Source organism: Empidonax traillii, unplaced genomic scaffold, assembly GCF_003031625.1.
Source record: "Empidonax traillii isolate 1590-97213 ecotype Southwest subspecies unplaced genomic scaffold, ASM303162v1 scaffold496:size689020, whole genome shotgun sequence".
Taxonomy (NCBI): Eukaryota; Metazoa; Chordata; class Aves; order Passeriformes; family Tyrannidae; genus Empidonax; species Empidonax traillii.
The window spans coordinates 374,933-398,556 of NW_020955689.1; the positions used below are offsets into that span (position 1 = coordinate 374,933).

Sequence of the window (23,624 nt, forward strand, 5' to 3'; positions counted from 1 at the left end):
GCTCAGAGTCTTCCAGTGGCACAATAGTGTTTTTCTGTAGTGTCTCCAGTCATCACCCTTACTGGGTCCATCTGAAGGGATGGAAGGCACAACATTCTTTTCAAAAGAAGCACGAATAAAGTAGTTAGGAAAATAACCATCATATTTTCAAACAACGGTTCATTGGAACTCGTGTTTGTTCCCTGCGATGAAGAGAGTAATTGGACATTTAATTACTAGAGTTTTTTGAATAGCAGATGACTGTTTTCCTTCATCTGTATGTTCTTCCCCTTCAGAGAACCTGCCTTTTCCTTCGTTTCATACGACCCTTTGTATTGCTGAGGTCATTAACCCTCTTTGGTTGGACACAGCTACACCAGGTGCTATTATGGTGAGGTTGCTACAGGAGATTGCTAGAATGGAAGGAAAATGGAGAGGAGCAGCCTCATAGGCAGCTCCTGCAGACTCTGCTAGCTTGTAGCACAGTGCTTTTCATCCACAGATTGCCATGCCCTTTACAAAGGTATCCTTTTCATCAATTTGGAGACAAGCAATGTAAGAAAAGAAAGATTAAAGGACTTTCCGTTTAGGAAAGAAAAAAGTGAATAACAAAGCCAAGTATATAGACCTAATCTTCATCACTGCTAGAGACTATATCCATGGGACCCACTCCCTTCTAATAGAGGATAAATGTAGGTCACCACTTTACTCTTTCTGAGGTTCTCCTCTGAGACTGGCTTTCTCTGCTGATTTTCACTCTTTCAAAAAATGCTTTAAAGTTGGTCAAATCTATTTAAAATAAGGAATTCTTCAAAGAATGGTAAAAAGAAAACTATTGGAAATTCTGTTCCTTCTTTCCTTTCTCACAAAAAGAGTTAATATTTCAGCTCCAAATAAGGATGTTAAAGGGCAGCACTTTTCCTGTCACCAATAGCTTTAACCTTCTTTGAAGGAAAAATAAAAAGGAGCACCAACAATTTTCTGCCTCTTTACTGAACACGTTTCTACTGATTTTAATATTTTATTTATGCACTTAGTGATATGGTCACTTTAAAACTGTTGCCATGACAATAAAACTAAATGTCAGAGTTCTTTTCAGAAACAGCCTTATTTTCTGGTAATCCCTTACTTGTCTCATCACTGTAGTGAATGCATTCTACCCTGCACTGAAACTACTGGGGGCTGGGATACTGGACTAAGAGTTGAGAGAAATGGGTTTTCTTTTCTCCAGCAGAACCTTCTTTCCCTCTTAACAAAAGTGGGACAATGATTATATTTGGCCCACACATTCACCAATAAGACAAATAGATTTGGAGACTGAATGGCTCCGTAATGTTTTTCTAAGGTCCTTATAGTTCCTCTGGACATACTAATCAGTGCTCACAAAGTCAAAAAAGTTTTAAACCAAAGACTGGTTAATATGCTTGACTTTGTACTACACACTTAAGAAATAATCACAGCTGGAACACTCCATTCCTGCAAGTGATAATGTTTCTGCCGGTATTTAAAGACTTTGCACATTAAGAGGGTGGAGAAAGTCTCTGAAGTTTTTCCTCACCAAAGAAAATCCCCTCAAGAGAATAAAGATTGAATTCAGAGTGTGTCATATTCCTATTAATAGCCAAATGGGAGATGAATGAATCTGATCAAATCCTGTAATTATTACCAGGAGATATTGATGAAATCTCAGTGTAATTTTCTATTCCTAATTTCTTTTCCTATATATAACAGTCTGCAAAGTGCTTCAGGGTGCCTTTGAATGAAAGTAGCAGATATTAGTGGGAGATTTATCATTGTTTTGATTATGATCATCTACTTACTCTTTATAAGCAATCTCTGGCATGTAAAAAAGAAATACATTACGCATATATCAGCAAATGACATATTCAAAATAATGATAAGAGTCTGCATCACTATTAATTTGTTTATATAACGATTTAATACAACCAGACTTCTGATACTAGAGTAATTTGTTTTCTCTGATTTTGTTAGGCATCATTTAATTATCAGTCCAGTCCTACAAAGAACAAATAAAGAACATACAACAGGCAGGAATGGACTCAGTTTTAAAAGATATACAATTGTTCACTTCTGAGAAGACCCAGCTTTTTACTAGGCAAGAACCTCTGTGGTAATCCCTGCATTTCCATAAGCTGAATAAGGTATAAAGTAGCTGATCCAGCTACTATCTGCAAATGAATGTCTGTAAAAAACACTGTGAAGGACACAGATGTGACAAGTATTGGTATTTTCTCTCTTCCAAAAATATCTGGCAAGAATTTTATTTATATTAAAACCGCTAAGAAGAACTAATATTACAGAGAATTTTATGAACAGTGCAAGTTTGGCATCAGATTTAATAACCTGGAATTGAGTTACTTGGAAATATGCAAGCTCTAATTACCAGGATTAAAAACAGGGCAAAAAAAAAGCTAGGATTAAAGCAGAACTATTGCAAGGTTTTGATAAAATTTAGCTAACTTTTTAATGTAAATACTATGCAGCATAAAAGCCATACTTTTAGATTTACCCTGTACCCAGGGCTGTGCTCTTTGGAATTATAAACCACCAAGCATATACTCTAGGACAAAAGTTTTTATTTCCACTTGGTTTTGCTGCTTTCAGGGATTCTTACAGTTCTCTTGTCCCTTTCTCATGTGTTGTCACCTCAGATACCCTTATACGTTAAGTTGGAGCTAATGACTCACCCTTGATTTGTCTGACAAGGGGTGTTATGGAAAATTTCTCATTACTATACAGAGTCATAAAAACTGAAAGAGGGTTGTAACTCAGTGTAAGGGTGTTTTGTTGGTTTTGGTTTTTTGGTTTTTTTTTTGTTTGTTTTGGGTTTTTGTTTGTTTGTTTAACACACCGTCAAGGGACAGGATAAGATCCTATGAAATATGTTGTTTCTAACAGCAAAAGGAAAAACTCTTACACTTAAGACTGGTGTTACCGGAGTTAAACTTCTTGTCTAGCACACATAAATTTTTTTTCCTTGTGAGAGCACTCACTTCCCGAAAACCTAAACAATTTGATGAAAGACCATCTAATCCTAGCACCCAAATTACTAACATAAATCCATACTTTGAATTCCTTTAGTAAAGATCAATTATACCAAAGATATAAGGCTGATGGTGCAGCATTCATAAGTAATCTCTGTTTAGAAATTAAAAAGGACTGAATAGCCTAGATAAAATTAATTTAATAAACATGCACCATATTCACCAATAGTCCCACCAGAAGAATAATGAACAAATTTAAGACACTGTCAATGGACCAAACATTTGCATTTAGCATGAGAGGCTTAAGTTACTCTACAAACTCCTAAGCTTCTTTGAAGACATGTTTAATTCACTCTTTCTTCCTGGAACTGAGGCTTAAATCTCCTTTTATACTTTACACAGTCTATCCCTTGCCTGACCTCTAATATGAATAAAGTTTAAAATTTAAAACATTAGGAAATAAATTTACTCCTTTGTACACCTCTCAAATCTCATAAAACCATAACACAAACTCTCATAATTAAATGGACATTAATTTAAACAACCATAAACCTTATATGTGGATTATATACTTTAACTGTGATTAAATAATGAATATTTTGTAAGGCGTACAGTCTATAGTTGAAAAACTTGCTAATGTCTACTTTAAAAGAGTTAATAGCACCTTGATTTTTTAAACAAAACCCTTAAAACACCCCAAGTCTTCTAAAGTCAGTATCTAAAAACCACTGTCCAGTATGACCGGGCGTATGGGATTGAGCTGAACAGTTTAAGGTTCCTGAAGCTGAAACTCTATCCCCATGAAATTTGTGCAAGCAGTTTGGTGAGAGTTTCTGAGTTAAGAAGTTGACAAGAAATCTGCTCCATTTCTTCCCTTTTCTCGGTTCAGCAAGAGATGAGACACACAAACCTCTTTTGAAGGAACCTTGAGGCCCAGAAGATATGCCAATGCTAACATGATACTTCCCACTTCCGTGGGTACCAGGGATATGAAGTGAGATACAGCGGGAAATTGGTGAGAAATGTGTCTCATTTAAAAAATCCATAAGGAAGGGGATTAAGATAACTGAAACTGGCTCTATAGGTTCTCTTGTCTGAAATGACTTCTTGACTTTCCTCTCAAATAGGAGTTTGTGAGAAACTGAATAACCACAGCAAAAGGTGAATAATGGACATACCAAATGGAGCTCCACTTTCTTTTGAACAAGTGACCCATCTCAGTGAAAAATCTGCCTTTTCTGAGTATTTGCTCTTATTCTCCTTCCAAGAAAACAATGGAGACAGAAAGTATCTCCCTCAAGCAGAGCTGTTGCTCTTAGAAACTTTCTTTATTTAGTGCTCTTTCCAAGAAATAAAAGAAATCTAGGGATCTCTTCTTTTGAGGTCCAGCAACTCCTCTGACTTGACTGTTAATTTTTAAGATATTTTAAGATATTTAAGATATTTTAAGAATGAAGTCTAGCAATCCTACCATGCTGTAATTGATCTTTGCATCTGTCAGCAATTTTATCAATTTTCTGTCTCAATTTCAATTTTTTTAAAGTAAGACAGGGAACATATGTGATGTTTCCTTTAGGAGAAAGGCTGAATTGGGATGTCCCTTCAACCTTGTGTGATTCCAGAGACAAGATTGCTTGGGATTCAGCTGAAGCCAAGTACAGAAAGTTCTATGGATGTAGAGTTGAAAAGAGATGATATTGGAATTTTCTAAGGAAAAGTGACATCGGAAAGGGCATATAGCTTGCTCAAACACTTTTTTTTTTAGTTAGTTCAATATCATTTGGCATTTTAAATCAGTATACTTTGACCTCAAAATATTTCAAACTGTGAAAGTTCTTTTGAAAAATAACTGTTTATAAAAGTATTCAAAATAACCCAGAATTAGCAATGCCAAAAAAGCTTTCTAGTCATCTTTATAAAGTTTTAAAGGCTTTTTTTCATACAGAAACGAGAAAACTCTGTTCTGAACAGGTGTAATCAGTTGAAGGACAATAAACTAAATGCGCCATTCAGCTATTCAACACGGCCCAGGAAGTTAAATGTCTGCCTTCCTATATCACTTTGACAAAGAGAAACCTGCATTTATTCCATGATGCATTCACAGATGTTGAACCTTCCCATGAAATGGCAAGCTATCTTAGCTCTGAGGGAAGAAAATCCTGAAGGACTGTACTGACTATTACCACCTGCTTCAAAAATTATTTAATTTAAAACACCAAGCATTTAAATCATACTTTTGTACATCTGAATGCACTATAGTAATAATAAAATTTTACTTTGTGCGCACTAGAAGCAGTTATTTAATGAAATCTGTGGTTTTAATATCTGCACTTCTGAATATACTGTTGCAGGATCTATGCAGATAAATGCTTAATTCTTTGCAGTTATCTCTTCTACTGACTAGCCACAAGCCTTTGAATCATATCTTACCAAGTATCAGACCGAATATATTTCTGGCAGGATTTTTAAGGCACAAGGATCTGTATTGGAAGAAATATTAAAAATCTCAGAGCAGCAGCTTGGAGGCTTCATTTCTTGGAGTTCTTGACAACTTTGACAGTTTTACTTTGTATGAATGAAGGAGCTAAATAAAAATAATTTACTATGGCATGACAAAATAACAGATGACTATGATTAATTCCGACTTCAGCCCCTATATGCCTGTTGAGTTCAATAAGGCACTAAAGTGCACAACTGAGTGTTGAGTTTGGTCCAGAAAACTGAAAGAAGCATGGGACTTACTGCATCTAGAAAATTTCAGTAAAACCCAATTGTATAAACATACTCCTACACTTTCACTAGCACATCCTGTGGTGTTCATCTTTACATCACATCTTTGCACACACCTCATACAACACAGAAACCAACCTATGCCTCACATACAGGCACTATGGAGAACATAAGAGTGCCGTGATTTAGCTTGTGTCTTCAGTTGCTTGTATAGCTTTGACACCAAACATTTGGGGAAAAGATTTATGTTGATCACACCTTGGAGAAGCTGAGGGAGCTAGAGGTGTTTACCCTGGAGAAAAAGAGGCTTGGGGAGACTTTATCACTTTCTACAGCTATCTGAAAGGAAGTTGCAGCAAGGTGGGTGTAGGTCTCTTCTTCCAAGTAAGAAGCTTCAGGCAAGAGAAAATGGCCTCAAATTGCATCAGAGGAGGTTTTTATTGGAGACCAGGAAAAGTTTCTTCACTAAAAGCATTGCCAAACATTAGAACGGGCTGCCCAGGGAAGTGGTGAAGTCACCATCCCTGAAGGTATACAAAAGACATGTAGATGTGATGCTTTGGGACACAGTCTAGGGGTGGACTTTGCAGTGTGAGGTTAATGGCTGGACTTGATGATGTTAAAGGTCTTTTGCAACCTAAAGGATTCTATGATTCTATAAGTAGCTTAGTTCTGTCCTTCAAATTGTACATCCTGGAAAGCATTTTTCATGCTTATCCTCCCTTTTGTCTTTTTATGTCAAACTATTTTTTCATTTGGGCTTGTTAATTCTTAATAAATATATATCTCAGCACTTTTAGTCTTACTTTTGTGCTTCTGTATAATGGTTTGTTAGTAAACTTAAAGCTGTCTTACATGAAAAATGTTGCATCCAGGTGTGTTGGATTCTGCTCTGTGTAAAAAATTATGCTTATCCTATTTCCGTATCACAGGTGACATTTTGGATGAGGCAGAAAAATTAAGTTACTGGCTAGACATCACATAGGAAAAAAGCACCCTCCTTCTGAATAATAAACTATCTAAGTAGCTCACGAAAAGACAAAATATGGGAAAAGAAGTAATGTCACATACCATTAAAATTCCAAGTTACTTTCTGGCTATTTATTTCCTTTGTGTAAAAAGAATATCTATACGATTTAAAAAAAAAAAAACTTAGGTATTTGAGCCTGTTTTTCAGTAAGCTCTGTCCATTCTGTCTGACCTCAATGTTTAATTTTACCAGCCACAATATATCTTACTTTCTGTATTTGCAATCACTTCGCATTCTTGAAATACAGTATTTTTTTTTGGTATTACATATAATCTGCTGACTTAGCCCCATCAGAAGACCTCAGTTTCAGTCCTTAGAGGACTAAACTATAGTATAACTATCACATTATACTTTAATTTTGTCTCCAGCCTGAGCCCCAGAAGATTGCTTCCCATCTTACTTTTACAGGTATGTGGAAGAAGGCAAATCGCCAACAGTGATGCTTCTCTCAAAGTGTCACTTACCCCATCAACTCAGATGACTAGTTTTTATTAAGCCTTTCTTATATACCACGTAGCTTGTATATCTGTAGCTCCTTACTCCACACGAGGATTTCTTAACCTACTGCTGGAATCAGTGACACTACAAATTATTATTTTTTCTTTCTGCTTATCTAATATATGGAAAAGTTATTTCTAACTGAAAAACAATCAGTAAAAGTGGTCTAAAAATGAATTCTGCATCAGGTTCATGTTTTTTTGATGTTGTTCTCATCATTTGGTAGACTCTTTAAATGATCCTGGAACTGGTAAGTAGATAGGGACTGAACAGCTATTTCAAACATCAAACCATGCCAAAGACAAATGGAAGAAGAAATTTGTAACAACCACTGCTAAAAAAACCTCCCAAGCAAAACCAAAACAAAACCTTAAAGGATTATCTGCAAAGTGTGCTATAAACCCAATGAATGATGTTTCTACATCTACCAAGGAAGGAAAGTGGAGTCTATTATTGTGAAAGTCCTCTAGATAGAAGAATTAAATATCCCAGTACAAAACATTTTAAATGTACCCCCATTCATCAGAAATAATTATCTGAAAGTGAATGCTCCAAGATACTCAAGCGCATTTAAAGCAATGGTGCAGTATAGAGGTAATTAACAGACGTCTTTATTCATTATGTAAATACTTTGCTGTCAAGCACAAGTAAAACATGGATACTTTCCCTCTGCTTGTAAACACACATATATATATTTCTCTTGATTTAATTTCAATTAGGCTCCTTTTTTAGAGCTTTTGCTAAAAAAGACGGATGACCTTTTTTGCAAGGATAAGAAAATTTACCCAGAGATCAATTTCTTTATGACTTTTTTGTGGTTTTTCTATAATACCGTTACCTTTTGTCTCTGTGTGTGTATATCCACATATTACAGTACAGTAACAGGGGAAATGAGAAAGGATACTACACAAGATACTCACTGAAGTTTTAAAAGAAATCTGCCCTGTGCTCAACTGTGTCACCTCCACAGGCAACTGGGTTCTGCAGGACCATACCTACAGATGCTGCATTTACTCACAGTATTATGAGAAAACTGAGTGACAGAGATTAGAATCTGAGCTACAGGGAAGGCATGGTGTGCCATACTTTGTGCTAAATATTAGGCCAAATGGAGATGCCCTTGTTTAGAAAAATCTGTTTTGCTTCACTAACTGTAGAATGTCAAGTATTTGTTTAGAGTTTTTTTTTTTTTTACCACACTTATACAGGATTAGTGACCTATTCATTAGCCAGATTGCTTTACTTTATTGCTCTGATGGGTTCCCATTATCCCTTCTGTTAGCCTTTGAGCTCAGCTTTCCTTACATTACACGGTCACCACTTTTTCCTCAACAAAAGGTTGACACAAAGGTAGCAGAACTCACCATTCATTTCCTAACAGAGCTCCATCTGAGCTCAGCCTGTCTTTTCCTGCCACAATACTTGATGAACTCACCCAAGGTGTTTTACTACAGCCTGCTGTGACAGCCCAGACTGCGTGGACTGAAACGGCTCTGGGCCACGGGTTTCTAACAGCCTGTGACAATGTGGTCACGAACAAAGGAGGCTGATGATGAGGTGAGTGAGAAGTCCCAATTACCCCTTCATCTTGTCTACAAGAACGGTGCTTTTCAGGACTCCAAGCAATCCTTTGGTGGCTTTACGGGGAAGCTGACCCTGAAGCAACCTTGTTGCGCTTCTCTGATATTTCAGACTGTGACATTTCTTTATCAGCACTAGATGAGACAGAAATTAAAATATAATACAATATAAGTCCAAAGGTCTAGGGCTCAAGAGTATTTGCAAGTGGTGCACTGAGAGCCTTGACAATGTTATCCTGCATTTTTAATGGATAAGTATGGTAATTTGCCAAATGTTGATGTATCTTTTTTTTTTTTTTTTCTGACAGCTTATATGTAATTTACTTCAGATGCTTCTTGCCTTAAAACACGTATATGAGATAAAAGTTGCCTCATGGATGTAGGGATACCGAGAAGTCTATCACTTCTACCTATGAGCAAAGAGTATGTAGGCAACACAGGAAAGGTTGCAGTCACTGAGGGCAGCTCTCTCCTACTGCAGTCAGCTGAATCACTTATCTTCTGCAGAATCTGAACACGTCTGTACTGGTGTTCTCCTGGAGGAAACTAATTTTGTTTTTACAGTAGCTCCTATGGTGTTACATTTTGGATTTGTGACCAAAATAGTATAACACAGGCATGTTGTTGTTACTGCTCAGCAGTGCTTACAGAGTTAAGATCTTTTCTGCTTCTCAAATCATCTGCCTGGCAAGTGGGCTGGGGTGGGCAAGAAGATGGGAGGAGACACATCTAGGACAGCTGACCCCAACCAAATAAAAGGATATTCCATACCATATGGCATTGCACTCAGCAACGTGGGGAAGAAGGAGGAAGGGGATAATGTTCAGGGTGATGGCATTTGACCTCTCAAGTAGTCATTACATGTGACAGAGCCCTGCTTTCCCGAGTCTTCCTGCCCATGGAAGTGGTGAATGAATTTCTTACTTTGCTTTGCTCAAGCATGCAGCTTTTGCTTTACCTGTTAAACTGACTTTATCTCAACTCATATGATTTTGGACTTTTCCAAGTCTTTCCTTCATCTCAGTGAGCAAACTGCTGTGTGGAACCTAACAGACTCCTGGGGTTAAACAACAACATCCAAAATTAGGAAGAATTTGTCTGTTCTTCTCTAATACGGTGCACAGTGCTAACAGAGTCAGTTTATAGACCCGTTTTCCATGAATCTGTTACATCTTTTTCTGAATCACTGATGTCTGCTAGCACAGCCTCCTCTGGCAGCAAGTTCCAGAAGTTTACTAGTGGCTATATAAAGTAGGACATTTTACCCATCTGTTTTAAGCAGGTCTTATACCAGATAAGAGGCCTGTAGTATTTTTTAATCACTTTTTCCAACATTTTCAGCAGATTTTATTACCTTTATATTTGCCCACTTGCTTGGAAATTTGATTTTTCTTAATTTTCATTTGGCTTTGCTTTCTCTTAATTTATAGAAATATATATATATATATACTCAGGTTCCAGTAAAGGCAACACCTCCAAGTCATAACTCAAGAAAGATTTTGTTTACCTCAATCTACATTTAACATAATCCTGCAAACAACTTCCACTTGACAAAAAGTCAAGCAAAAGATAATACTTGAGATAAAGGAATATATCTCATTAGCTGTTCTGAGATATTGCTTTAGATAGAACCATTTCTTCCCAGTAAGACATTTCTTCTTCTTCAGCAAAATTTGAAAAAAACCCCCATCTAAATCCCATGAGGAAGTGTACTCATATAGTCACACTTCTAGTGCAAAGAATCCACGTAGCATTTTAATTTCAATTTAAAGACTGTTGGAAGCAATTTGAGATAAAAATGCAACAAATTACCTTGGACCTGATTTACAAAGTCTCCATTGCATACTCAGACAGCTCTTAGAGACTTTGCAGTGTCTCCAGGGATCCTTTTTCCTACATGTAGTGATTTTCATAAGTGTAGTATTCTGCATGTGAACTGGTGGCAGGGGAAAGAAAAATAGCTGGAGAATGGGGCAGGGGGAAGGGGAGGGCATGTGGGGATAGTTGCAGCTGGGACAATATATTTAGCCATGATTAATTACAGACAAGTAGTAATTTGGAAAGCTTCAGGCATTCCTTTGTTATACAACACACACATACAAACCCCAAGCCAGGAGGGAAACATGAATAGTAACTAAGATAAACCCACACCTAGTGCAGGATATTAAAACAAGTTATAGAATTTAAGTGTCTTTCACAAGCCTAACTACAGGAAAAAAAATAAGTAAAAGCAGTCTCTCTTTTCTCTAGGTATTAGAAACATTGTTTTTTTGCTCTATTTTCTATGTATGAAAGGTTATTTGATTGCTTTTAGTGTTTATCACAGATAGTGCAAGCAATCTTCCTCTTCACAGTACAATAATGCGCTATACATATAACAATAGTTCCAAGCAAACATAATACTGCAGGTGAGTCTTGCCTATTGTTTCTAGTTCTTTTTCTTTATCAGGTTTTTCTCAGTGGTAAGAATTTGCTATTGGTCAAAATGAGAAAAGGACAAAGAATGATTCTTCCCTCAAATGCTGAATTTTGCTACTATATTGGTGATGAAATGACAAGATATTTTGATCAGTCACTCTGAAGAAAATATCCCCATCAAGTCTGGGACCTGATAAAAAAGTATATCTTACGGGCTTCTGTTTCTCTCTTCCCCAAAACCTTCCCACTCTCCCTCCTGTATGATTATCTCCACTCTTACCCTTATACATATACATGTCCTGGTACGCCAAAGAACAAAGTGAAAACAGATAAACAGATATAACTTTTGTTTACACTGGAGACTTAACACCTTCAGCTTGATCAACTCCCTTGTGGTTGTTTCAGCTAAAGTATGACTGCTAATAGTAATGACAACCAAGCATGCACTTCTGTCTTCATCTACCCTATAACACAGGTTGTCATGGATTTTAGATGTCTTCTACATATGACTGCACTGATTCAGAAATAAAAAAGTCATGTGAGTCCTACAATCTAAGAAGAAAAGAAAAGCTCTCACTTCAAGACCTAAGCAGTGTCAGGTACTGAGTGAAATACATTGTGCTGGTCAGCACTGGGGTGATTTCATCTTCATAGCATGACACTGAGAGCACAGTCATTACTCTTTAAGTTGGCCCAGAAATAAAAGGAGGAGGAAAAGGAGAAAATAATTGGCAGCTGAAAGTTCTGCAGTGCACAGTGCTGAGTGTACTCTGCCCTTACCTGACAAGCTGTGGCAGTAAGGTCATTTGCTTTAAAACTAAGACCAAAAGCTTTTCATTCAGACTAAAAATTATGCACCTTTCTAGGCAAAACATAGTAGACACTTTTGTTCTTACTCACTTGACTTGTCGCTGACATTAATCATGAAGTTTAATAACAAAAAGAATATATATATGCTGGAAATAATATTCAAATCATCTCTACAGTAGAATTAAAAATTACATACCTGCATTTTCACCTGCTAATTCATAAGCCTCTCAGAAATTTCTTAGAATTCTCCAAAAAGGATATTTCTAATAATAGCAAGAATATGTCAGAGAATAATAATTACAGATATATAATTCTGATAAATTTTTTTCAGTGTAACTGTTGAGTGATTCTCTAACTTAAAAAGATCTGAATGAGACCATCTGTCTGTGACTGGTTGGAACTGAAGTCAGCCGAACACAAGAAAGCCTTAACAGCAACACTCAAGTGACGTTGGCAGCAGGATGAACACTCACTTTTTGTCTCGTAGCGATTTACAGAGCAAATTAATAAAAAAGGATAAATTCTTTTCATCTCTCTCCCCTTTAGATTAATTCAATTCTGCTAGCAATGAATGATGAATGAACCTGAAGTCAAATGGGAATCATCTTCATCCTTAGCAGGTTGCTAGAGCTTGAGCATTTTCACATTTACAGCAAGGTAAAAGACTCTACTCATGATGCATGAAGCAGTACAGACTCCTGTTTCCTCATTCTTAGCAATGCTAGTTCTGTATTGATTGCAGGATGAAAAATCATAGTAACTGCACAATGAGTTCACAGGACTGAATAAATAACACCGAGTAAGAAGAGAGCATTTTGACAAAGGCAAGGCATGTTGCCAAAGAGTTATTTCATGTCACCTAAATGTCCACTTTTTCCACATATTTTCAGTTTTGGAGAAAGTTACGACTTTGTTCCTCAGATGTCTGGCCACTGCCATGAGCCATAAGCATTAAGGGAAATGCTTTCTTTACTGTCAGTGAGCAGGATGACAGCTAAACTCCAAGTGGTTGTCATAAACAAGGCCAGTATGAAGTCTCTAAGATGAATAACACAGAAGGGAAAAGGGAGAAAACATAAGTCAAATTTGCATGTTTCATGATTCATTTCAATGAATAAGTTTCATGATTCACTGAATCCTGAAACTTTTAATCCCATCAACCTGTATTAGTACAGGTTGCCAATCTGTCAGTTCCTATGAGCTACGTACATATGGCTGTTGTGAGTACTTGTATGGATCATCTCTAAAGGAGAAATAGCAGTCTAGGTGATCCTAGGTTTGAGTGGGTCTTGGACTAGAGCTGCCAGCTCATTAGAAATACAACACAAACATTAGGGGCAATTCCAGGCAGCAGGTATTGTCTGTCCTTCAAAGTTTACATAAAGGCGGTACGAACTCTTATTGTACAAGAGTTTCTATGCCCTTCATCTGCCCTTAAATTAACTTTTAGATCACTCTAATTAGCCTTATGTGCATATTTATGATAGTAAATGTACATCACTGAGGAAAAAATCAATCCTTTTGTGTTTGTAGACTGCCTTGGCTAATAGAGCCTTGGTCTGTGTCTGAGTCCTGCCATGGTACCAAGGCACAGGCAAAGGAGAATTTGAAAGGCATTACTTAGCACACCTGTAGCATGGCCAAGTGCTCCACTTTAAAATTTTTATCTCCCAAACATTTGATCTCGTTATCAGTAATCAAAGGAGCTTTTCTTGTGGAAGAAGCAAAAAGGAAGAATGCATAATGACAAATATAAGTTATATATAGTTTCTATAAGTGGAAACATAGAAAGGGCTATAAAAATAAGAGGACAGAATTCACTTAACGTTCAGCATGCAACCTCTGTTTAAATATTGCACACCGGTTACATCTGAAGAGCACAGCTGAGAAACGCAGAACAGACAGCAGCCTATTCAATACCCAGTCACTTGCTCCTTTACCCTACCAGAGTAGTTTTAATGGCCAAATTATAGCTAGAAGGAATGAACCTCCTGGCTTCTGGCTATCTGTTTTTCTACTGGTGAAAATTTCAGCTCAGATCTACCAATCATTTGGAAAAGAAGTGCTACCAGCTGTATTAAACCTAACATTTTCTAAGGTCTGAATGACTGACCTTCTGTCTTTAGTGTCCCTCTTCATGCAGATTTTTATTCTGTGCCATTACATGCTGTCACACTGCTAAATTTTGATTGACTGGAAATATATTAACATTAGATGCTGACATCACTGTACAAAGGAACTCTGCAAGGTAACCCTGAAAAACCTACAAAAAGCTGCCTGGATTTGTAGGAGTACTAAGAAAAATAACCATATGATGTAGTGCAATTTGTCAGCTAAACTTCCCTGCCTCCATCCATAAAACTAATTTACGCCTTAAGCATAACTAAAAAATAAATTTTGGCATTTCAGCTTTTAGTCAATTAAGAGATGTAATTACTGCACACAAACACAACATAAAACACAATTAATAAATGTGTTTTCTGGTCTCTCATTTTAAAGATGGCCTTTAAGCTCTGCAAAAATGTTGAATAACAGTTTTCAGAGTGGGTTGGCCTAATTCTACAAAATTTCCTCAGTGTCTAGAAAATTGTGGTTCATCAGATGTGAAGCAAAACAGCAGGACATCACAGATCTTACTAGATTTTTTCTGTTAGTTTTTTCTTTTCTGGTTTCATGTAATGCAATATATTTTCTTTTTAAATACAGGTCTCTATTTTAGCAAAAAGTCTGTTTTGCGAGTTACTGTTTAAATATATAGTTACTTGATTTTTGTATATTGTCAATCTGTCTGGTTAAATTGGAAATTTTTCATGTGTGTATATATATAGACAGATAGATATAGATATATGTATATACAGGGTGTTTCTAGTCATGCATGTTCCTCAATACAACTTTGATAGTCCTTTAAGTTCTTTTAGATATATTCATATTTGATCTGTTTTACACCTTTAAGATTTCTCAACATAACATTAGAAATAGTAACTAAATTGAAAGCAAATGTAGTCAAGTAGAGTCAAAAATAAGTTCTCAGTTTGGGTTTGGCTTTGGCTTTTGTTTTTCACAGAGAATGTATAACCTAGACACTTCTGATCATATAACACCTCTGAGGAAGGTCCAGTTGCTGCCTAGATGAGAAACTAATGGAAAAAAAAACCTACCCAAAGATATTGTTATCAGCTTTTGATGAAGGACAGGAGAAGCCAGCATCATGTAACTAACCAGCTCTCTCTGCATCAGCAGCTCTGTTACTGAGAGCACACAAGGATGAAGGACAGATGGATTTTCAGAAGTGCCTAAGGGAGTCAGGAATTGAAATATCAATGATTTCGATGGTAATTAGTACATACTAAACTGAAGGTTTGATGTCTACCTATAGCTCTAAGAGCCTTTAATACCTGGCTACAAATGACCTACCTGTCACTGCCACAGCCTCAGGTTGGCATTTAAAGATCCACCATATTCCTGTCAGTCAAATAAGTCATGTCATTCTGTTTAGTCATCTTTTTTCCAGGACCTGAAACTTTCTTCTGAAACTCCCTTTGTAGAAGAGTTGTGAAGGGAAGGGGGGATGTATCCTACAGAGCTTTCTAGAAAACATCTGTGGGATGACAGATAGAGTTAAACCTAGAGGAGATTCAGAATTTTAAGGTAAAAAGCAGCTGCAACTCCCTGGTTGGACTGAGGTTGATGTGTTCCCCAGTACAACGATAAACATCTGCTCAGAGAAACCTAACAGAGTGTGGAATGACGTGGAGGCTATGTGGCCCCTCTCTCTGTTCTAATCCCAGCAGAATGGGAGAACACTGCAGTACCAAGACCATACACTACATGCTTGATAAGGGAGAATCACGATGTTCAACTGTGTTGAACCCCCTTCTCAGGTGCCAAACCACAATCACCCCCCCCCCCCCACTGAGTACGTCAATCAGACATTAAAGGTATTTATGACCAGAGCCACTCAAACTCCACGAAGAAAACAGTATAAAAGTAAGTTGGGGATAGGGGCAAAGTGGGAGACCTCCACCAAAACCGCTGGGATCAGTCAGCGGGCTGAGTCCATCTTGTCCCCCCCACCAAGGGATGCCTTGGGTGAGAAATATGCTCTACATGCATTAAATGCTGCTTTTAGGACTAGAACTTTTGCTTATGCTTACCCCATAGTATATTATTTAGATTATTTCGTATCAGAGCTTGTGCTTGCTTAGTATATATATCAGTAGATTGCTTTAAACATATTTTTGCAGTACACACTATCACTGACAAACTTCGAACCTTATTAACCTGTCACAATTTGTGTTAATAAAAAGTGTTACACCTTTAACAGTTAAAGTGAGTCCTGAGGGCTCCTGGCTCTGTTGAGTTCCCCCTAACAAGGGAGGTTGAGGTATCCTCTGATCTTGTGAATCTGTTGGTGAAGGGTCTCCTTACGAGATGCTGACAGAATCTCAACTTTCCTGGGGGACTGACGAGTAAGAATCTGAACTCCCACCTTTCACATGGCAACACCTCACAAAAATAAAGCAATTTTGTAGGCTTTGCAGAAAGAAACTTTAATATCCAAGCTGTGACAGAGTAGAAAGAAGAAAATGAGGCTTCCTCCTCCTGTTTTTATTGCTCATTTGCTCCATTTCTCCAAACCACTGTTATAACTAATTCTCCTTAGTCCCTTTTGATCATCTTTAGGGCCACTTAATAGTTCTTGAAAGAACTTAGCAACCACATCAATAATCAGCAGTGAAGTCCATGCCTGGCTTTGTAACCTGAAGTGAATTCACACTAAGAAGTGCTAAATGAAAAAGATACTTATGCCACTTTTTCTGAGTAAATCCTTGAACAGCACTATATTATGTCTTCATACCTACTGTGATTGCTATGTAATAAACAGTAAGGAGCCTGTGGTGTAGAAACTTTGGCCAATCTGAGTGTTCAACTGACTTTAGGGTCAGATTAGGAATCAAAATCGCTTTGCAAATCTTTACATTTGCTCCTTAATTTGTACAATGTGATTGTCTCTACAGTGACAGCCATTTTTCTAAGGAACTGTCTAAATTGCAATAATAATGTTTTATAAGCAGTTTTTTTTCTAAAAGCCCTACATTTTACCTAAAATTACTCATCTGATTATGATTTTGTTTAACAGCAACCCAGAGAAATTCTTGTTACTAATAACAGCTGCCTTAGTAGATTTTGTTCTCTCAAGATTGAGGCAATCTGACTTTGAATGTCAACCACACAATCTTTAAAAAACGATCTTTGTTAGGATCAAAAACTACCCATTTTATATAATCTGAATCATTTAACTCTGAATTAATTTCATTTTACACACAAGTCACGGATAATTTGGGACTAAGGATGTTTTGGCGAGATTACTCTGGGTGAAGCTCTTCCCACCTGTGTTTTTGTTTCTTTATCATGATAGAAATGATTACTTAATACTTACACTGCAGTAGCAACGTGGGTTTCTTTTAAGAATAAGGTTCTATTTTAGATGATGTGTGCAAATACACATAAATTTGAATTTCATATTCAAATTCACTGACAATATCTCCCATTTGGCTTATCTGCCATCCAGGCATGATAATCAACACATTAGGCATGTGCTAAATAGCTCTACAACTATTTTATTCAAATAGACAAGTGTTCAGTGAAATTTTAAAAAGTATTAATAGAACAACTGTCCAGATGTAAGGTTTATCAAGCCTATGGTGTATGCTAATATCTGGGAAAAGTTACACTCTAACTGAGTCCATAATTAACACAGCTGGTTCTGTACTTACACAAAGTTACTCACATACTTGGTTAAAAAACCCAAATCAAACCAAACACAAAATGTGAGAAAAAGACGCATTTCAGCCTGCCTAAAGAGCTTTAATTTGTATCCTGTACCTATCACCATGATATAGTCCTTGACTGGTCACTGATTATTGTTTATTCCAGAGGGCTCTAGCAGTATAGGAGGCAGACAATACTCATTTAGTAAAACACTGCTTGCTCTCTAAATTTATTCTCATGCTTCAATATGTAGATCCCATTTTATGTCTAATGTGTTATTTTAAATCTTTCTAGAAAGACTGTGTTTTCCCATTGGATTTTTTATAGTGCGCAGTAGTACAGCAGATGATTGCTATATATATCTACGTATCTTTGCAGTACCTCCATGGGCAACTATCTGGCATAATTTCCATTCTGCAGATTGCAGTTGAGGCTGAAAACACATAATTAGAGCTCAATCTGGGATTCCTACAGGTTTTTTTTTTTTCTTTGAAGGACAGCTTTAGATACATTGAGAGAGAAGGATCCCAGCTTTGAATGTTTGGTGTTTCCACAAAGTAGACCTTTGCGTTTCCAGTTAGATCCCCAGAAAATGAGGATTAAACTACTGACTATTTTGTGCAGAAATGGCTTATGAAACTTCAGAAGCATCACACAGGAATGTGGTTCCAGAGATAGGGTTAGAATCCAGTTCTCCAGGGGAGCATTCTCCTGGCTTTGCTATGAGATGATTCATCAAACTGTAATTCCTTTCTTCACTTCTAACACAACTTCTAATTTCTACAATAAAAATTGTTGATGATATTCTTCTTACACTACATCATTCTGATTCAGCCTTAGTCACTTCTCAGTGGCTCCCCAATCTCCTTTAAAAAAATCTCTATATTGAATCTCACTCTTCCTTTTCACTTTTCATTTTCACAATTTCCATGCAGCAGACTTCTATTCCCATTTTATTTCTTTCCTTTTCTAATATAGTTGCTGCTGTGGCTACTGACTTCTCCCCACTCTGTCTTCCCCCTTCAAAACCCTAAAAAAACCCAAAACAGCTTTTCCTACATTACCTGGACAGGAGCAGAACATCACTGTAGGCACACTGCAATCTAATGCAGTGCTCCCAGCTATGAATAAGACTTGCAATTAAGGCAAAAGTCCCACCTGGTCTCTCAGGCCCATTTCAGCCTTTATTTAGCCTTTCTCTTTGAGGACTGTAAGTTTTTCTAAAATTAGTTGTGCTGATAAGCAATGGTGACAGCTGTGGCTAGCTGCTTAGTCAATCTGTGAATTGAGACCTGTCTGCTCTTCATCAACTGTTGCAGATTCTGTGGTTTACACCGGGAGCTGTTTTGCTGTCACCAAAACTGAGTACAGCTGTGTTGGAGGCCCTGGTTAAATTCTGGCTCTGATGCTTGAAGTCATCAAGGTCTCCTCTGCTCTGAAGCTCAGTTGCTTTTTAGATATTGATCAACCTGGATAGATAAAACTACTAATTAGAACTCCTCAAAATAACTCTCAAACCCAAAAGGCATGACTATGGAAAGGACTAGATTTTGCCAGAACCAAACTGAAAACGTGAATCCTGGACAAAATGCCCTTAAAGACTATAATAAGGCATTTGTTTCTTCATGTGATTTACACACACCACAGATTAGAATATAATACCCAGCTGTATAATTATTTTTCATAAACAGTCCTCTAATAAACAGTAGTTGTCCTGAAAAAATTCTGATATATACCTAGAGAAATACTTTATAAATATATTCTTGTATGAATTCTGAGTGAAAAGCTGAATATCTTTTATGATAATCCTATTTTAGACTTAAAATTAATAACTATATGAATCTATTTATTAGTAGAATACAGATAATCTTGGTGTATATGGGGGTGTAGAGGTTACAGAAAAAGATTATTTAGTGAACACTGCTTATTAAATTATCATGTGTGACTCTTCAAGAAGAGATCAAAAGTCAATGCTATTTCCCCTACACATTTCCCTTGGTGTAAAAGAAAACACTGAACATATGGTACAGAGACTATTATTCATGGCTATGCATCCAGTGCCTCAGGCAATGAAAACTGTAAATGCCCCTAATTCTACCATTATTGTAATTATTATTACAATATCTTCCTTTTATCGTTACCATTTTGACACAGAACCAAACCTCCCTCCCTCCTTCCACATTGCTCTAGTGAGTTGGAGTCCTCTAACTTTATATTCTTCACTCTGTATATAATTCTATCTCTGAACTTTGACAGCACATCTGATTCCCCTGTCTCTAATATTGACTTCTCTATCTCTGTGGTATCCTTCTCCTCAGCTCGTCTCTGGTGAGCCCACACTTGGAGTGCTCAGTCCAGTTCTGGGCTCCCCAGTACAAAAGTCCAATAACTTCCTTTGAAATACAGAGCCCCTTCTTTGATAATACACATTAAGTCTGGTTCTTAACATATTTTTCTCATGAAAGATGGATAATGAGGGTGAGAGGCAATAGATGAGTGATTTCAATTCATATCTCTCATGTTCCAATACAGCAACACCATCATAAAAAAGAGAAATTCTAGGGAAAAAAAAAAGAAGTTGTAGAGATAAAATTAATACTGTAATCAGTAAATATATTATATTATATAATAAATACAGTAATAATTGTAATATAACTGAATCTGATGGAGGCAAAGTCTCATTGGTAGCTAAAATACTGGCCTTTCCTATGAGAACCTGCCTTTGCAATTCTAATGTTCTTTTCTATAGCTCAGTGGGCTCGAAAACATAAATATAGTCCTTATATTTGACAGTCACAGATACTGTGAATAAAATGGAAATGAAGTCATGGATAAATACCATTACAGGAGGGATCACAAACATAATATTTTCTGCCTTTGAATTTCTCTTTTTTTTCCGTATTTCCTTTCTTGCCAAAGAGCAAAGTAGTGACAGTGTTGCAAAAGTTAAGAGATTTGGTCGTTCTCATCCTACCTTTTGGTAAACCACTCACCATTGCTTATAATCAGCATCACAGTTGCAGTAGTACTTGGGATCAGTACAGTTGCGTTCGATGCCGCAGGCACATTTTTGAATGCCAGGTCCCGATCCGCCCCAATAGTAGTGCTTCTCATTGGCTTTTCCAACCCACCAGGTGTATGGATTCCCTTCTGCAAGGAATGAAAATGCAAGGTTATGTTGCATCAAAGAGGTAGGGCTCCATAATGCACTGACTGAGCTTAGCTGTTTAATATGCAAATCCTAACAACACATAACTGGAGCCATCCCATGTTTTGGACAAACAAATGCATTCATCGTTACTGAGCAATTCAAAGGACCTTACCAGGTAAACAGAACACATTTTCTTTTCTTACAATTCGTGCAATTTATAATGATTGAAATGAATTTTTTTTAATCTTATATGCTCTTTGTTTAACTTTTAAATTGCTCTCTGTTTATAAAAGGCAAATATGTGGGATTCCATAATTATTTTCAATTAATTTAAAACTCACATAGTAAACTATCAGATGGATTATTTCAATATTTGAACACAAATGCTGCATGGAAAGATACATTTATTTTATTTTATTTTGTATTTTATTTTATTATATTTTACATAAAAGCTTTTAATTGGAAATTATTCTGTCTTCACTGGAAAACAGACATGTTCATCGTGCTCTCTCCAGCTTGTCCAAACAAAGTGTAAGGAGATATGATGAAACTCCAAAAGCATCTTAACTATTTTTAAAAATATATATATTTAGAATATTCAATAATTTAGCAAAGGTGATTTGAATTTGATGTAATCATATTTCTTGGCATTAAGTCTGTAACTTGACACTTTCATATATTGCTCTAAGTTTATTTCTAACACTTTTGGACTAACTAAGCCTCTTATGTGCATATAAATAAATAAATAAATAAATAAATAAATAAATAAATAAACCCCTTCCTCTTTAATTTTTAATTTGAAAAACTGCCCTTACAGTATTTCTTTTTTACCTCTGGTTCAGCAAGACACTTAGATATGAATTTAACTTCTAACACGTGAATAACTCAATAAGTCTCAATGTACTTCATGATTTTTCACATTGAAAAATAACGACTGAGCTCAGCCTACAATAATGTTTTTTAAAAATGTTTCTTTTATCTAATCTACTGCTTGTATTCTTACATTAAATCGAATTAAGTTATTTGCGAGGAATTCACTTATCAATAAATTTTACAAGTAAAATGCTACATAATAAGTATTCTACTTTTGATAATTTTCTGTTTGCACATCTCACACATCCCCCCCAAAAAATACATGCATAATCCTTATAATAGCCAGTTCACTTATTGCAGACACATGTTGAAAGTAATTAACATCAAACCCTAAAGAAAATTAAATTCCAGAAATGAAGAGTGCAACCAAATACCTGCACAAGTTTAAAGAACACCAAACCCCCAAAATACACAGCTCTCTGAAAACACTTTTTTCAATGTTCTTGAATTGTTAAATATCATAGAAAGAAATGAAAATACAGTAATGTGAAAAACTCATGGCAGCTGAAGGTTTTTATTAGATGTTACTATGCTGCACAGTGTGGCCACGGTGCTAATGCAATGGGTATGGCAATATCATGACTTTATTCTAGACTCTAAATTGGTCATTTTAGCTTCTGTGACTCAATTGCCATGGAACTAAGTGCTGCAAGTTAGAAGAATGTGCCATGTGAGCGCTGCAGCAGCATTCCCAACCTGCAATACAATTCAACAATTCTGACAGTACGCAGCCCTGGCTTACAGAAGATTATTTAATAAGTATTTAAGGGTAAATGTTATCTTTCCACAGTGAATGACAGAATAGCTTTTACTGATACAGTATCCAAATACAGCATTAACAACATCTGAAACTCCTCTTTTTTTTTTTTTTTTCCATCTCATCTTTGAAATTAATTTTTATGGTGTAGCGGCAATGCTGCAGTTTTGACTGTTACTCAAAATTCTCTTTGTTTACACCCTTCCTGTCAAGTGAAGGATTGCGTGATTCCGTCAGCAAGTAATTCACTGGGAAGCAAAACTGCTAATTAAAGCACCAGACAAAAAAAAAATTACTTAGAATTGTCAAAAAGACGATTAAAAATTCAGAAACAGGTAGAATAACTAAAGTAGATGAAAGTGATGGCAGAATTACAGACTACAGTGATGGCTGTCACAGACCACAGTGACAGACACAAATGGGGCACGTTTGAACTCGTTTAGTTGACAATTGATGTACAATTTTAAACCCACAACATATTGTAGCAAAGACAGAGCTATTTTTCACATTTATTGTTTTCACTGTGCATATACACCAGCTAGGGATGCAGCCCCATTTGGACACATGCTTCTCCATTCTGGAGAAAAGACCTACACAAACGAATTTAGGAAGAGACTAAGACGCTTGTTTAAAATTTCCAGAAGGGTTAAGGAGGGAATATAAAATTTTAGGGGGATTGCATTCAGCACATTTTCTGCTAGACATCCCCACAACTGATGATCGCAGCACTGCCTTGTGAACATCACTAACAGACTCTGATTGCCCAGCACATTATGCTTGGGATTGTAACAGAGGGGATCTTGGTGGACAGAGCTCATTAGCTGGCAGCTAGAAGGGAAAATGATGTGTCATGCAGGAAAAAAATATTTAGAAACAGGATCACTCTTCCCCTCTCACACTTCACCTTCTTTTGCACATCTATAGTCTCCTTTTGATAATGTAAATCTTTCTGCCCCAGAGTCCTTAGTCTTTTTTCTGCTTTAGAAGCTTTTGGAAAAGGCTGATCTGAGTAGAAGGAACT

At 36.6% G+C, this 23,624-nt stretch overlaps 1 protein-coding gene across 1 annotated transcript in view; it reads right to left on the bottom strand.

Annotated features, from left to right (window-relative positions):
- Positions 1-23,624, bottom strand: part of CNTNAP2 (contactin associated protein like 2) — a gene marked incomplete at its 5' end in the record, with an annotated part of 444,129 nt that overhangs the window by 163,733 nt on the left and 256,772 nt on the right. The window contains one exon of the mRNA XM_027896436.1: positions 20,816-20,972. Within this exon, the coding sequence (XP_027752237.1) occupies positions 20,816-20,972 (157 nt within the window). The remainder of the gene's footprint in view (positions 1-20,815; positions 20,973-23,624) is intronic.